Source organism: Notolabrus celidotus, chromosome 20 (assembly GCF_009762535.1).
Source record: "Notolabrus celidotus isolate fNotCel1 chromosome 20, fNotCel1.pri, whole genome shotgun sequence".
Lineage (NCBI taxonomy): Eukaryota > Metazoa > Chordata > Actinopteri > Labriformes > Labridae > Notolabrus > Notolabrus celidotus.
Genome location: NC_048291.1, coordinates 7,232,782 through 7,249,124, shown reverse-complemented (window position 1 = coordinate 7,249,124; position 16,343 = coordinate 7,232,782). Strand labels below are relative to the sequence as shown.

The following is a 16,343-nucleotide window of genomic DNA, read 5'->3' as shown; positions in this document are numbered from 1 at the left end:
CCTTACAAATTTTAACTTGTGAAAGAAAACCCGATAGAAACAGCAACTGCCAGATTTAGTGTTCAACCTTCTGCTAGCTAACAGCACTATGAGATAGAGTTAAAGGTGGGATAGAAAAGGTGCAATTTCCTGGCTAATGATGTAAGCTAGCTGAATTTGATATTAACAAGGAATGTGTTGAATGCTAAAGCTCTTAAGACTTCCTCACAAGTCTATAGTTATGTTGCTTGATAAGTCATAGCTACAGAAATAATAGCTGTTTTCAAACGGTAGCTAATGATTTTTTAGTAAGTGTTTTTGAATTGAAATGTGGACCATTTTCCTCTTGGTTTGTAACAGCGCAGGATCTAACAGGAGTTAGAGAACTGACAAGAATACCAATGGTCACATTAGCTCTACTGCTAACCCAGAATCAATTTAGAAGACCATGCATGTTACCAATACGATACTGCTTCAGGGAATAATCCAGTCCATCATTAAAAAAAAAGGTTTTATTGTTGCTTCAATTCAAACGGGTCAGTGCTGAAATCATAGTAAACTGTGATTTTTGAATTTGGTTTAGCACAAAGTGAAATATAAAAAGAACATCATGTGATCAATGTGATTGTCAGAGCCATTCCAGCTGGCGTCGTAGTTGGGGGGTTTAGTCCTGTTGGATGATCATCTTCAGCATCTGTAAGGCCATGGGTCCCTGATCAGAGGGGATCTGAGGGGAAAGAAATACATGATATTCTTGATTCATTGAATCCTTGTTTGTTCAGTATCCTGAATTGTCTAATGCTCAGTAAAGACCAATATTTATATTTATATTTATATTTATATTTATATATATATATATATATATATATATATATATATATATATATAATATTTTTTTCCAATTTATATTTTTGGGCTTTTTCACCTTTAAGATAGGACAGCTGATGTGGGGAGTAAAAAGTGGGGGAAGACATGCAGTAAATGGTCAACTGGCCGAGAGTCAAGCCGGGGACCTCTGCGACAAGGACCATAGCCTCTATACGGGAGGGCGCTTAGACCGCTAGACCACCAGCCCCTCTAAAGATCAATATTTTCAATGGGTAAGACATACTTGTTACAATGAGTTACAATCTTGTTGACTCCTATAGTGGAATTTAATGACATCCCCTTGGGCTATCCATCAATATTTTCACACGTACAGTTGTACAGATGAGACAGGGCCACTTCAGGAAGATACTTCCAGCTGGGTAGCACATACCTGGGGTTGATGGTCTTAATCATGTGGATAAACACAAGCTTTTCCACTCTTTATACCTTCATATGCAGCGTGACTGCATCAATAACAGCTTTCCACCGTGTCCCTTACCTATCATAAGCGATGTAATGTTTGTACTATTGCTGGCTTCTTTTTCACTGGTGTTTTGGGGCTCTAGGGGTTCTGTGCATTTGGTAGTGAGACACATTTTTACAAATGTTTAAGATGTAGAAATAAATTGGTCTATCGCTGCCTTCAGCTGCAACAGCCTTTGAATACACTTTGTAGCGGACTGTGGTTTGTTTGAGGTCCGACACTGCTGAACTGAACTATTTGCAAATGACTGACAAGACGGTGCTTTCGGAAACAAACACTTAATTAACACTGGCAGCCATGTTTTTGTGTGTGTGTAAACAATACAGTGTCCTACCATGTGACCAGCTTTTAAGATCCAATAGAAAGAAAAGTTCTTATGAGTCTTGTAGAAAGCGCCAGTAATGCCAGGAGCAACAGGGTCATCCAGGGGGGTCCACCTCATCTTATTAAAACCAGGAAGCCCCTCCCACTTCAACTTCTTCACCCACAGCTCCTGACCTGTAAAACAAATGTCAACCTTCATGAGTTTGTTTAAAACTAGGTGCACTGATCACCGCAAAGTACTACTCTGATATATACCCATGGTGTCCACTATGAGATCCAGCTGGCCATTGTAGACCGTGACATTGACTCCAGCATCGAGAAGCTGATCGACTACATCCACCACCGGCTTCATGAAGTCTCCCGCCATGTTGCTGAAAACGTCCTCGGCCTGACCTGAACACATCGCAAACACAGAAGAAGAAATAGGGTTTAAAAGGAGGAATTTTTCTACAGATATAATACAACTTTTAGTAACAGGTGGAGTTACAGTACCTCCCCAGGTGACATTCTGAGGGATGATGCCCAGTTTCTTCCTGATTGGTCCGTTCATCAACTCGCTCAGTGATTGGCTGTGGAGGGGTCTAATATGGCGACGTGCCTGCAGAGCTGGCGAAGGGAGAACAAAGGGGAAAGGTCAAAGAAAAAACAAGTTTTGACTTTGTCAATGAAATAGCAGAGCAAAGTCTTACAGATGTAGTCTTCTCCTGCTGAAGCGACGACTCTCTCATCCGGCTCCTGGGTCAGGATGTTATAGAAGTTGACTCCATTTGTGTTCTGACATGAAAATAGAAGAAGACCACATAAAACCACTTCATATCTGCACACAAACTGCTCTGCAATGATGGAAACACATTAAAAACTATGTGATTGTCTCATTATTTCATCTTTCTTTATATGATAAAAACACCCTAAACTGCCTTCTTTTTCTTGATCTCTAACCGAAGACTTCAAAATTCCTTTCTTGTTATTTCTCATACATAACATTTATGAGTTTAAAGCCGCAGCTCCTGTCGTACCCACCTGCTCCACCACCGTCTCGGTCACTGACCACAGCTCTGTTGCTTTCTCAAACTGCTGCTGCTCCACCGCTTTCTTCACCGCGTCCGCCGCGCTGCTGACATCTGCCAGGCCGAAATCATCCAGCAGAGACTGAACGGAGAGGCAGAAACAGGCTAATGTCTTATGAAATTGTCTTTTTAAGAGGTTGATCTGCTCTGCTGAGTGTCTGTCTGATTGTTAGTTACTTACGGTGGTGTAAAGGTACGGTCCCCAGGTCATCACAGAGTCTGTGGGAGAAAGTCTTATGGTGAGAAGTCTCTGATATCTATTCATTATTGTAAGCATGATCCAGGATATTTAGCTTAAAAAACACTATAACATCAGAGATAGACAAAAATACTGGTTTCCCTGCTGTTTTAGACTGAAGAACCCTTCTCTAATGTTACATTTTCTCTTAACCTGTATGGCATACTTTTTTCATTCAACCATTTAGTAGTCACGATGCATTTTAGAGAAAAAAGAATATCCTTGTCTTAACATTCCCTTAACTACCCCAACGCTGAAAAGAGATCAAAAAGTAACTCAATCCCCAAATGTTATGACAAAGGATTATTATTCTTGAGCACAAAAACAATGAAACATGAGCTGACACCACTTTGGGCTCTGTGAAATTCTTTTATACGTTTATGAACTAAATCCTGAAAATTATTGCTGGATTTATGAAACAAAACTATGATTCTTTCTTACATTCCTAAACTGAATGCATATTTCCACAGCCTGCCCTCACTGTGAGAAGTGTGCTATGAATATAAGCAGTATTAGAAATTCTCACTCCAGGCTGTGGTGATTAGCATTTTTGGCCAGATTTCAGAGATTTACAGTTAATTTAAATCTTTATGATACATCAAAGTTTTAAGACCATGCCATTGTGCATGTTCTGATTGAAGCTTTGCATTGTGAACTGAAGATGTACAACGTTCAAGGAGATTTTCTTGATATGAAATTTCTCCAAATGTTGTGGAATGTGTGAGTAAGACTAATACTGACCCAGAGGGGAAATCCACGAGTCTCCAAGTGCCACACCAGCAAAGTTACACTTCAGTGACCCGTGTGCGATGGCCTAAACAGACAGGAGACACAAATTAAAGACATCATACCAGGACCAAAGTGTTGCACAATCAAGCGGCAGCCTCAGGTCATAAAATATGAAGCCCATGTGGAAGTGCTAAAAACTGCAGTTCATCGAACGTCCACTTGAGGCTAGCTGCAGAAACAAAGTAAACCACCCATTCAAAAAAAGACGATCTTTACAGTATTAATAAACAGGTTTACAGCCGCGTTCAAAACATGGCTTATGTCTGAGTAGCTAATTTCTCTATGCGCACACACTGTACGGGGGGTGAATCTTTTTAGAACTCAGCATTTTCAAAGATACTAAACTTATAAGTTATGCCCAAATAAAGACTTGATTGACAGGCGGGCACCCTGTAGCTGTTAGCGAAAAGGCTAAAGGCCCGCCTCTTTACCTCACACTAGCTTAGACAAAGTTAGGTCGACAATTGGTATCAAAACAGCGCTTCAGAAACAGATGGTTGACGTCACGGATACTACGTCCATTTTTTATATAGCCTATGTGTACAATGCATTAAAAAGCACAATGTGAAAAGAAACAATTATAAAGAAATAAGAGATGAGGCAAACAACAAAGAAATCACAGCATTAGAAATGGAAAGCAGGCCACCTATTTAGGACTAGGAGACTCAAATGTTAAGATATAAAAGTTAGTTTTGAGGGGAGACTTGAAAGAGTCAACAGAGCCCTGATTGAGGAGGGGAGTTAACGGCAAAAGCGCAGTTGCCTTTGAGTTTAAATTTTAAATGGGGGACTGCCAGGAGACACATGCTGGAGGATCCCAGAGGCCTGGAGGTTGTGTAAGGGCTAAGGAGGTCAGTCATATAAGGAGGGGCGTGAAGCGAATTGATTTGAATTGATTATAGAGCAAAGACTGCATAAAATATGGACGTAGGATCCGTGATGTCACCATTCTGTTTCTGAAGAGCTGTTTGAGGCCAATTGGCTGCCATATTGCTGCAGTTGAGCCAGTGTGATGTAAAGAGGCAGAGTTTGAGCCTCTGACCAACAGCTACAGTGTTCCCGCCTGTCAATCAAGTCAGCTGTGCCTCTCATTGGAAGACTCGTAATCTAAATATCTTTGAAATTGCCACGTTAGAAAAATTCACCCCCCATACAGTGTGTGCCGAATGAGAAATGAGCTTTCCAGACTACACCCGTCTTTTGTACCAGGCTGTAAACTTGTTTATATTTTCTGCTGTAAAGATTGCCTTTTTCCCATTCATGTGTATATGTTTTCCGGTACTTCCGGAGCCAGCCTCAAATGGATCCTCAATGAACTGCAGTTTTTAGCACTTATGCATTGGACTCATATTTCACATGGTGCTAATCTCAGCAAGCATGAGGATGACATGACACAAAATTGTCATTAAATAAAAACGCTGGCTTCAGCTCAAAACTTTTTCACTTCCTTAATAATATGTCTCAAAGGAACCCTGAACTTTTCCACTCTCTTTTTTAGAGGACTGAAAATTCATTTCACGCTTCCCTGATTCTTAACACCACAATCCACATCTTCTACCACCTCAAGAACTTGTTGACTTGAGATTGAGGTTTGAATTTTTCCTTCTCCTCCATCTTGTGACAGGTTTTTTGATGCAGGGACTTTCCAAAGAGGATGTTGTAAAGAGAAGTAAGACTGCTAAAGTGGAGAACTTACTTTGGTGAGTTCCAGGGAGATTGCAGCTGCCATCTTTCCTCCGTATGACTCAGAGAAGATATAGAAGGGGACATTCTGCAGAGGAATAAGAGTTTAAAGTTGATCCGTAGCATCTATATATGCATGAAAGACCATTAATATCAATTCTGAGCAAAGATTTAATTGCTGATGGGTCGGGGTAGGTTGAGAAAGCAGCATCCAGCTGGTGTACCTGAAACTCATCCTTCTCTTTAAAGAAGCGTTGAAGCAGCACCAGCATGTCTGAAGCCACCATGGACACGTCAGTCGCATATCCATCTGGTCTGTCTGCGTAGCTGAAGCCAGTTCCAACAGGGTTGTCCACGAATAACACACTAGCTGCCTGGACCTGAGTTAAAACAGAGGAGGAGATTGAGGTAAGAAGTACACACACTCAGGAAGTAAACTAACACCTCCATGCAACCCCTATAAGCTCCCATGCTTTCAAGTGTGACAAGACTTGATCATGTAACCCACTCACTCCCGACCCAAGTCCCAACGGACTGAGCTACAGCCACTCCAGAGGGAAAGTTAACACACAGTGACGGGTGTTCTTATTGGACAAACAGGAAACTACTTTAAATTTGGCTTCTTACCCAGCTGGTCTTTCTGGGCTCCTGGTTCCTGTTCAAAGGTCCAATCTCCTCAAAGTTCCCAAACCCACTTCCCGATCCACCTGGTCCACCCTGAAGACACAAAAACATCCATGTCACGTTCAAACATTAACAGCACGAGGGGCCGATGATGCAGAAAAACAAAAAAACCACACAGTTCCTCTTTGGAGTTTGAAATAGAAGCAGCACTGCTCTTACTCACACAGTCACACCAACACAGGTTATCTATATCTGCTTATTTTTACCAGGTATCCACAAACCTTGTCTTCTTCTTCTTTTTACTATACACTTTGCCAACTGTGTGAGTCACTGCAGGCCTCATAGTTTTATGCACGTTTCTGACTTTTCTAAATAAGGCAACAGCCAGTGATTTTTATGTTTTATGATGTAAAAGTCAAATTGCAGCAACTGAAACCTGCACCATTCTAGGAATCCTAAACATTGTTCTATTTAAAGTGACTTTTTTTAAACATACTTCAAACAGAGACAAAAAATCAGCATGCTTAGGAGGTAAAGATTGGATATTAATGATTAATCAAGTATTGATTAATTGATTAAGAACGTACTCAAACACGTTTTTTTTGTTTGCGATTTTCTATCACGTGAAACAAACATCATGTGGTTTCATATTTCGTTCAGCTATCAGGGAGGTGTTTTAAGTTTAAAGCATGTTTCGATGTGAGTCAGCTAAAGGTGTTGGAGATGCTCAGGTCTCCACGAGCGCTTTCTTTCTCTGCCGCTGGACTGATTATGACCCGGTTGCACTCCTGGCTGACACCTGACCACGTACACGCGTTTATTTTTCTCATAAGAGCGAGTAGGCAGAAAACTAGACACTACTAGTCTGAAATATGTTTCTGTTCAGTTCTCTTGTTTCAGTAAATCCAATTTACATCCCTAGTTTGAAGTCCAACTGTTAACAGTTATGTTGCAATCTAATCATGATGGTGGGCATAGGACTTCAAAAACTGAAGACTTCTGTTGTTCAGTCCTCATAAGTATATTCAACCATCAAACAAGACAGCTGCAGTGAGTTAGACCTCTCAGCTTCATGTCCGAGTTTTGCTCATCCTGTTGGGATTCTAATTTGAATAACAACCTGCTCACTATACATGATCCCTGACATAAATCACAACAGGAGCAACAGTACTTATTCCAGTACTTATCCTGACCCCAAAAAGGAGGGGAAAAAAACAACTACAGCATGAGAATTCTTTAAGTTAGTGCTTCAATAAAGCAAATAAATTTTAGTTCCCATGTTGAGTGTTTGTGTCAAAATGTGGTGGGTAAAGTAAATGCTGTCAGAATGAAGACTTTTAGTGCAGATTTTTTGAAACTCAACTTAACAGAGCATACACATTTTTAAAAGCGAACTCTTTATTTTATTGAGTTTTATTCTTAACAGTTTTATTGTATTTATTTCTTTATCTAGTTCAAATTGTAGTAAATTTTATTATACTTTATTTATTTATGTGCTGATTTACTTATTTATTTCAAGTATAGAATCTTATTTTCTTTTAATGGTTTAATATTTTAGGGTTTTATTATCTTAGGAAATGTACTATATTTTGGTGATTTTAATTTCCTGTGTTGAGTTTTAACATCTTATTTTACCTCCAGTGTTTCCTCATAAAGATATATCATATCATGAGAGCGTTTCCTCAGTTTGTTCAGCAACTTATTTATTTTTTAAATTTGTTTTATTACTATAGTTGCATATATTGTGTTCTTAACCTTAACCTTTTTCTTAATTTATTCTATTTTTGGTTGTTTTTATGTACAGCACTTTGTGTTACAATGTCATTGTATGAAAAGCGCTTTATAAATAAAGTCTGATAGATTGATTTATTAAGTAAAGTGATCCAAGTCAAGGTTGATGATTTTTTTTCTAATGTATGGATACCTTGACGTCCAATCTAAGTCACATTAGTTTGGCCTGTTTGAGGTTTGTTATTGTGTTGAATGACTCTCAAACACCTCATTGTGGACCTTTGAGCTTGATGCTGTCAGCAGTGTTCCTACCTGCAGCCACATGACGAGAGGCAGATCCATAAAGTCTGCAGACGGGTTGTCAGCATAATACAGCCACCAGAACATGTGGGCCCCGTCTCTCACCTCCACATAGTCCCAAGCTTCCTTACCGAGCAGAGGACCGGACAGCCCTGCGGGGGAATCAAACACACCCAGTGATTTAAAACAGTGTTGAGTTACCATCAGAACTAAACCGTGTAAGTTTAAATAACCAAAACAAGCTTAACATTACAGATTTACTTTCGGTTTGCAGTCAGCTGAACAGATACATACATGACAAGCAACTAGACTTTCATTACTCTTTCCGTGTGACTTTATTTGACCACAAACGTCACAATTATCATCCTTTAAAGATTATCTTTAAGTTATAAGTCCTACCTGTGTTGAAGGTGAAGGTGAATAATAACAGCAGGCTGCAGATTATTCCCGTCCGGGCCATTGTTACAGAGTTAGTGGACTGCTCGGCTCTGTTCAGCTGTATTTCTGCAGCAGATCACATGACCACACCCGAGGTCAGCTGACATGCGTTTTTTTAATAATGATTCACGGTGTTAAAAATGAACTCGGCAGTTTTACAACACAGTGATAGGATCACATTAAAAAGTGTTATTGTAGTGCTACTTTAAGCGAGATCACGCCAAATTGTTTAGTAACTTATCAATAATGCATGTTTTTTTCAATATATATTTGAAGAAGAAGACTGGCATCAAACTTTGGAATTTAGTTGAGAAATATAAACTCTGAAAAGTTGATTCAAATTTACACAGGTGAAACTTATTGGAATCTTAGTCCAAGCCACTCATGTTGTTGTAATGACACATCGTGTCTCTGTCTCTGGGAGGCGCTACAGGAGCCTAAAACCATCAGGTTCAGGAACAGCTTCTTCCCCTGATACACCCCTACACCTGATGTACACACAAACACACTCACTAACCATCTAAGGGACTGAACCACCACTGCACCACTAACTGCACTTTACATCCTGTACCTTCATTCATTTATTCATACTGCACACATTGTGAAATGTACATACTGTAGAAATAATGTAAATCTCCTATGATCACTTTGCACTACTGTACTGTATAGTCTAATGTATACCATAACCACAGTCATAGCCTGTACATACCTGTAGCACCAGTCACACATGTAGATACATACTATATTTATTCATCATTCATAACTCTGTATATTCTGTATTATTTATATTATTTAATTTATTGCTAAAGCACTTCTGCTTGTACCTGTGGCATGCCCAATAATTAAGTAATAATTTAAGTCTTGTTAAGAGAGAATGTCTTTTTTAAATACATTAATAATAAATACAAGATGCTTATATATTGCTTAATACATTAACTGTATCATACCAAGCGTTATAAATTCCAATGTACCATTGTGTTACATTACGTTTAGTACAAAAACCTTGAATTAAGATATCAAACATAATCGAATGTGAGTATTGTCTGACTATTTTTTTATTTCTCCTAAGAAATAAATGTGACAGTCTCTTAGTCTTTAAGATATATAATAAAATATATAATAAAAAACAGAATAAACTGATAAAACTCAACTATTCTGATTACCTAACAAAAAACTCACTAAAATGTGGATGATAAATAATTAGGTTTTACAAATGAGTTCAGACCATAGGGTTCAGGTTCAGACAATGCATTTTTTAGTATATCTATATCATATCGCCTTGGATAAGTTCCTCCTGACCAACAGAGGGAGGTGTTGGTAAAGAGTCTGCACCTCCCGGCTTGGCCTTCAAAATAAAAGCCCAAACGCTCGTCAACGCATTTTATACAGTCTATGGCTGTACCCCAGGTTGTATAAAAATCCAAGATAAGATATTACTAAAAGTAAAAAGTAATTTATTAAAACCCTCATATTAGGCTATACCTTCTGCCTGCTAGGAACTGTCAGAATTTAGTAATACATTTTAACAATGTGGATTTTATTGGTACATTGGTGTATTTTCTAAAAGGCTCATTAGCAAGCAGTTTACATAAAACTTTACACTCGTTTTGTTCCCCCCAAAATCCCAAGTAGTTTAAAACAGTATAAATAATGAGCTTTTGGATTATAAAAACGTGTATAAGTCTGGATTTATTCTCTAGTTATCATGATGCATAATTCAGAGGGATATTTTTTTTTCAACCCTCTTATTGTTTTAATCATAATAACTTGAAGACAATATGTAACATTAACCTAAGATAGATCTGACACTAAAATTTTACGATAAAAAATAAGAAAATATATTGAAATCAACTAGATTGAATACATCTAATGCACACAGCAATAAACCTCTTCAAATCCTGGAACCAAATGATGGAAGTGTTGAACACTCTTATTCTGAAAATCTTAACCGGATATGTCGTTGCCGGCGGAACACGAGCTCAGTGCTCGTGTGTTTTGTTTTTAGTTGGTGTGCTGCTCTCTGCTCTTCATCATGGCCGCGCACAGTAACACCTTTATCCGCGTGCGGCTCCACTTTGATTACCCGCCGCCCTCCGTCGTGGACTGCCGGATGTGCTGGCTGCTCGTGGACCTGAACAGGTGTCGCGTGGTGGCCGACCTGGAGAGCTTGATCAGGGAGAAGTTTGAGTTCGGCCGCAGGAGCATCCTCAGCCTGTTCATAGAGGACTGCTACCTGCCACACACCGAGAGCGTGTACGTGGTGCGGGACAACGACAGCGTCAGGTGAATTGAATATTATTACCAGGTGACATTGTGATGATAATCGTCATATCGTCTGCAGGGGCGTCTTGAAAAGTGGGACTGACTACCCAGGGCCCAAGTGTACAGTGACAAAACATATTTACAAAAGATGACACACTTTTACAAAGTTGGAGACAAATTAACATTTTGGAAACAAAAGAAAACAAATTTTACAAACGACAGAACACTTACCTTACCCTGATGACATTATAATTAATATTAAATTATATTATATAATGATCTTTGCTATATTTAATATTTAATATAATATTATTATATTACATTTTTATTGTTTACTACAACTTACGATCATATTATATACCCATATTTATTTATTATATTGCTTAATCTTTTATTACCAACCATAATCACACCATGTCAACCTGTCACTACTACCCCCCCCCGGGAAACAATGAAGTAATATCTTATCTTATCTTCTGACAGGGAAGGCTTCGCTCTTTTAGAGACATTTGTGACTAGTCCACTGTAGAACATTTCAGGGACAGAGTTCTTTAAAAACTGAAAATGCTTGACTCCTTTTGTGAACTTCTTTTCCCAGGGTGAAGGTGGACCGTCTGGCTCAGGTGAACGGGCACATTGACTCTACAGTTAAAGAAAAGGAAACCTGCAATAAGAGACAGAGACCCACAGAGGAGGACGAACCGCTGGGAGATAAACAAAAGAAGAAGAAGAGAAAAAAACAGAGGGGGGAAAGCCAGGAGAGGGATGCCAAGCAAGCTGATGGGGATGAGAAGGATAAAAAGTCACACGAAAAGCCCAAAGAGAAGAAGAAAAGAAAGGAGGCAGAGGGAAATGGACCGACTGTAACACCCAAACAAGTTACTACCAAAAAGACCCCCGCTAGTGTCGAGCAGCCAGTTAAAAGCACCAAGAAACTCCCACCTGCAAAACCACAAAAGGTCTCCTCTTCAGAGTCCAGCAGCAGCAGCAGTGAAGAGGAGGCTCCCAAAAAAAAAGCGCCCCAAAAACCAGCACCCAAAACCCCCTCCTCCACCTCTGCTGCCCCCAAGGTGCCTCCAACCTCCAAACCCACCTTGAAAAAGTTAAACCCCCCCTCATCTTCATCATCAGACTCCTCCTCTGATGAAGAAGAAAGTGTGCCTAAAAAGAAACTTTTACCATTAACGACCCCTACAAGTAGTAAAAATGTTAAACCTCAGTACCCTCCGTCTTCTCTGCTGTCGACAAACTGTGCCCAGAAACCGTCTGCCAGTGCTGGGCCGCCCCCCAGGGACAAAACGGTGCAGCCTTCTAGCTCTGACAGCGAAGACGAGATCCAGCTGGTTATCCGACGTCCTCTTCCGCCCGCTCAGCAGCTGGGTCGGGGTGCGGGGGTTCAGTTCCCCTGGAGAGGCCGGGGCCGGGGTAACCCCAGTCGTGGTGGTTCTGCAGAGAGGGGGGTTGGGAGGGGGAGGGGGGTAGGAAGAGGGCAAAGCAACAACTTTGAGTATAACTATAATGGATTCAAGGAGCCGTCCAAGGAAACTGACACACTCACAAACATCTCAGTCGTGCTGCAGGTGGGTCTGTTGCTACATGTCATCAATACAATGCATTAAAGTTACTGTGGGATGCTTTACTGTACACGGTTTGATTTGTGTACACCTTTTTAAACCGCTGCAAAAAGCTGATTTTAGGCACTGAATGTTGCAGATTACTTCCTGTTTGTAAAAATGCATGTTAGATGTTAAATACATACAAAGATCCTGAAAGACATGAATCATCTCTTGTGTTTCTATGTTTGCAGAATGGTGCAGAAAGTGTTCCCAAAAAGGACTACAGCTCCATGCCCCTGTTGGCCGCCCCTCCACAGGTGGGGCAGAAGATCGCCTTCAAGGTCAGCTTTGTCTATTAGCTACAGTGTTCGCTATGTTATGCGAACAGGTTTAGCTTTGTAGCCCTGTAGTCTCCAGCTGTTTTCGAAACCACCTGCTACATACTACCTATGAATGCAGTGTGTAGTATGCGGTACGTAGAGCAGGGGTGTCAAACTCATTTCAGTTCAGGCGCCACATACAGCCCAATTTGATCTCAAGTGGGCTGGACCTGCTAAATCATAACCTATAGAGAAGGACAACTCAAAATGTTTCCCTTTGTTTTAGTGCAAAAAAGTAAAAGTACATTCTGAAAATGTTCACATTACATGAACTATATTTTTAGAAAAAAACAGCTGTTATATTTTTCGCCATGATGAGTCTCATAGTGGGACCTATGACGTACGCACATGTATGGTAAGCATGTGCACGATATGGCTCCTTTTTTTGAAGAAGGTGGATCCAGCGCTCCTGCTGTTACAAGTTTATGTAACCCCTTTTGTCTGCACGTCCAGCCGTATTTGCCTCTCTACACTCCCCTGGGACTCTGTGTTGTGTTATTTATTTGGAAGGTGGGGATGCAGTGCGGAGAGAAACACTGAACGCCGGGTTCGGGATATGGTTAAGACCACGAAGTTTAATCCCAAAAAACCAAAAGTATGATTCCAACAACCAACATCGCGTCCACTCCAACATTTAACAGTTTCTGAACTACTGTGTCCCAGGAGGGACAAAACAGAAAGCAAAAACAACAGGAATTGCTCACTCTGGCTCTGACAAACAGCTCAGCAGGGACACCTGCTGGCCTTTTTAGGCTACTACCTTACATCTACATATACGAAAACTTAAGTGTTGATTGGATCTTGAAGTGCTCTAAAAAGTCTAAGAATTTCCACTGGATAATGCAAACTGCAAATATTCTCCCGCAGTGCCGCTTAGGTGCGCTCTATCAGCACTGTGGTTGTATGCGACCCCCAGAGGACAAATCTGAAATAGCAGTTACTTTTACTGAAAAATTGTAGCTAATGTCTTCTCTGTAATTGTTTCACTTCGGGAAGTCATTCACGGGCCAGATTGGAACCTCTTGCTGGCCGGATTTGGCCTGCGAGCCATATGTTTGACACCCCTGACGTAGAGTATACTACATACTGTGTTTGAATATAGTATGTAATGACTGTTCTGTTGGATCTGTTTTGCAGTATGCTGAGCCAGATGTTGCTTGATTCCCGGTTTCGGAAAGCCGAAGTAAACAACTACCAAGCTGCTAGGCAAACTGCTTCTTTAGCATTACTTACGATTTTAAAAAGTTAAGAATTGGTTTATATTGAATTTAACAATTTTCACAGCACCTGAAAACTAAGTGCCCCTTGTCAAAAAAGAAAAGGCAGAACAAGCGCTGTGCATTGTGGGAAACAGTACACAAGGGAGACTGGTCCAATGCATACTGAGAAATGATCCCGAATCAGTACGACATCTGGGTAGTTTTGGCATACTGCAGATTTAGATCTTGATCACATACTGCATAATGAATTTTGGCCAAATCAGTACGTACTGCTAGTATAGTAGGCGGTTTTGAAAACAGTCCTAGTGTTTAAAAAAAGTAGAAAGCACCCTGTAACCTGGAGAAACTACCCCAAATATTTATTATACCAAAAACAGAACACTTTATTTATATCTCATTCAAACTAAGCCAAAAATTCTAGATTCAAACATCTAGCGTATTATCATCTGTGAACCTGGAGGTGTTCAAGCTACATTTTATCCTTCCTGTTTCCACAGCTGCTGGAGCTAACCGAGAACTACACACCAGAGGTTTCAGAGTATAAGGTGAGAGGGATTGTTTCTGCTGCAGTCTTTTTAAAATCAAATGTTTGACTACTGATCTCTTTTGTCTGAGACACTGTTATATGAAGTCTGAGCTGCTGAGTCCTTCTTTAATCACCAACCTGCTCTGCGTTTCAGGAGGGAACGATCCTGAGCTTTGATTTGACAACCAAACAGATGGAGCTACAACTGCTTCATGGTTCTCAAGGTAGGGATCATTTAACAGCTGACCCTTATAATATTTATCACACTTTAAAAAGCTTGTCTGAAATTATTAAATCAAAACATGAACACTGGTTTCTCCTCTAGCTCCTGTAGAGCCAGGGAAGTTTGACCTGGTTTATCAGAATGCGGATGGCTCAGAGATAGTGGAGTACGCCGTGTCCAGAGGCTCCAGAGTAAGTGTTAGCATAAAGCTGCTATTTTATTCATGTATCTCATAAACAGCACATATAACAGTCCAACCTCATGTACAATAAGCATGTGTATTGGCTTTGATAAACTGAGCTGATCATAGTTCCAGTAAAGTCTTCCCTCTCCTCTCACAGGTGACAGAGCGATGGGAATCTCTGCTGGAGCCACGACTGATCATTTAAATCTCACAAGCTGACTCTGATCGGGGATCTGGACCGGGCATTTTTAATCATTAGTTGGAATAAGTGGCTGTTTCCACTGAAACCTATGTTTTTATGTTTTGGACTGTGAATATGTTTCTTATGTGAATTTGTTTTTCTAATAAAATCCTGCACAGAAGTCTGGTGTATTAGCCAATTTCTTGAAAACAGAAAAAGTGGGTCAAAATGATCCTTTTGGATAATAAGTCATATATGTTTCAGCTCTTTTTTTGGAAATATGAGATGGTAGATTTAATTTTACACTTTTAATTGGGATTATGATACAAACTTTGAGATTCTGAGTCAAATTTGTAAGAGATTCATAATGCTATCTATTCATTAAATAAGAATAGATATTTATCAACACGTTCCTCGCAGTATCAGAAATGTATTTTAGTGTGTCATGGTAATATGTCATATGTTATCACTTTTTCACCAGAGATACACTGATTGTGAAAATCTGGCCTGATACTCTGATACTGATGTTGAAATGATCAATTTAGCCGATAACAAATACTGATGATTTTGCATTACTTCTTTGTAATTCTTTGAGCTATGAGATTTTAATTCTGCTTATTTTTGAGCCTTCATGCCTTCATTGAAAGATATATGATACTGGGATCGAGTAGGAAAATGGTATGAGATATTGGGGGATGACATGCCACCAAAGGCCACGGTTTGAAATCGATAGTGGGTCGCCAGCTTGAAGAACTATAACCTCTGTACATGGGGCACATTATTTAACAGCTAAGCAAGATATGAGACTGAAACATGACTTAAGAACCGCATATCTGTGGTCTTTCTCTGAGATGGTTTAATACTCCAGCACAGCCCACATTTTTATATTTGACTGTGAGAACAAATCAGAGTTTGTTGTGATTGGCTGCTGACATCCATGCCTGGCACATTATCTGATTATTATCTGAGGAATAGATGTCTGACAACATGGCAAATATTGGCTGATACCAATATTCAACTGATGCATCGGTTAAAGAGTGCCCTCTTCCTGATCTTCAGGGACTTCAAGCATGTATTTTCTACGTAGCTTATTCTGTCTTCTGTACATACTTTTATTATCATTATTTTCACTGCATTTGTATTTATATCTTATTAATTACTTCTTCTATTGTATAGGAGCAACTTTAATGACTAAATTCCCCCCCAGGATGAATAAAGTACTTCTAATATAATATAATATAATATAATATAATATAATATAATATAATCATTTTTATTGCATTTTAT

The 16,343-nt window shown here is 39.7% G+C and overlaps 2 protein-coding genes across 2 annotated transcripts; one reads left to right on the top strand and one right to left on the bottom strand.

The window, feature by feature from the left end:
* Nucleotides 1-476: 476 nt before the first annotated feature.
* Nucleotides 477-8,621, bottom strand: scpep1 (serine carboxypeptidase 1). Its single transcript, XM_034712182.1, has 13 exons — nt 8,486-8,621; nt 8,099-8,238; nt 6,059-6,148; nt 5,656-5,811; nt 5,445-5,519; nt 3,701-3,773; nt 2,903-2,940; nt 2,675-2,803; nt 2,344-2,428; nt 2,147-2,260; nt 1,910-2,047; nt 1,665-1,828; nt 477-706 (listed from the first exon to the last, which is right to left on the bottom strand). The coding sequence occupies exons 1-13, from the start codon at nt 8,544-8,546 to the stop codon at nt 644-646; spliced, it is 1,326 nt and encodes a 441-aa protein (XP_034568073.1). The 5' UTR covers nt 8,547-8,621; the 3' UTR covers nt 477-643.
* Nucleotides 8,622-10,485: 1,864 nt separating this feature from the next.
* On the top strand, nt 10,486-15,237 carry coil (coilin p80). The gene is made up of 7 exons (XM_034712064.1): nt 10,486-10,807; nt 11,385-12,366; nt 12,594-12,683; nt 14,440-14,487; nt 14,623-14,692; nt 14,794-14,882; nt 15,033-15,237. The coding sequence occupies exons 1-7, from the start codon at nt 10,557-10,559 to the stop codon at nt 15,078-15,080; spliced, it is 1,578 nt and encodes a 525-aa protein (XP_034567955.1). The 5' UTR covers nt 10,486-10,556; the 3' UTR covers nt 15,081-15,237.
* Nucleotides 15,238-16,343: the final 1,106 nt, after the last annotated feature.

Bases quoted from the DNA above. Each gene is read 5' to 3' on its own strand.
- scpep1 (XM_034712182.1), bottom strand. From the start codon at position 8,546: ATGGCCCGGACGGGAATAATCTGCAGCCTGCTGTTATTATTCACCTTC. The intron at 6,149-8,098 runs GTAGGAACACTG...TTGTGTCTTCAG, and splicing joins CTCTCGTCATGTGGCTGCAG to GGTGGACCAGGTGGATCGGG. The intron at 2,941-3,700 runs GTCAGTATTAGT...TTTCTCCCACAG, and splicing joins CTCGTGGATTTCCCCTCTGG to ACTCTGTGATGACCTGGGGA.
- coil (XM_034712064.1), top strand. From the start codon at position 10,557: ATGGCCGCGCACAGTAACACCTTTATCCGCGTGCGGCTCCACTTTGAT. The intron at 10,808-11,384 runs GTGAATTGAATA...TTCTTTTCCCAG, and splicing joins CGGGACAACGACAGCGTCAG to GGTGAAGGTGGACCGTCTGG. The intron at 12,684-14,439 runs GTCAGCTTTGTC...CTGTTTCCACAG, and splicing joins GGCAGAAGATCGCCTTCAAG to CTGCTGGAGCTAACCGAGAA.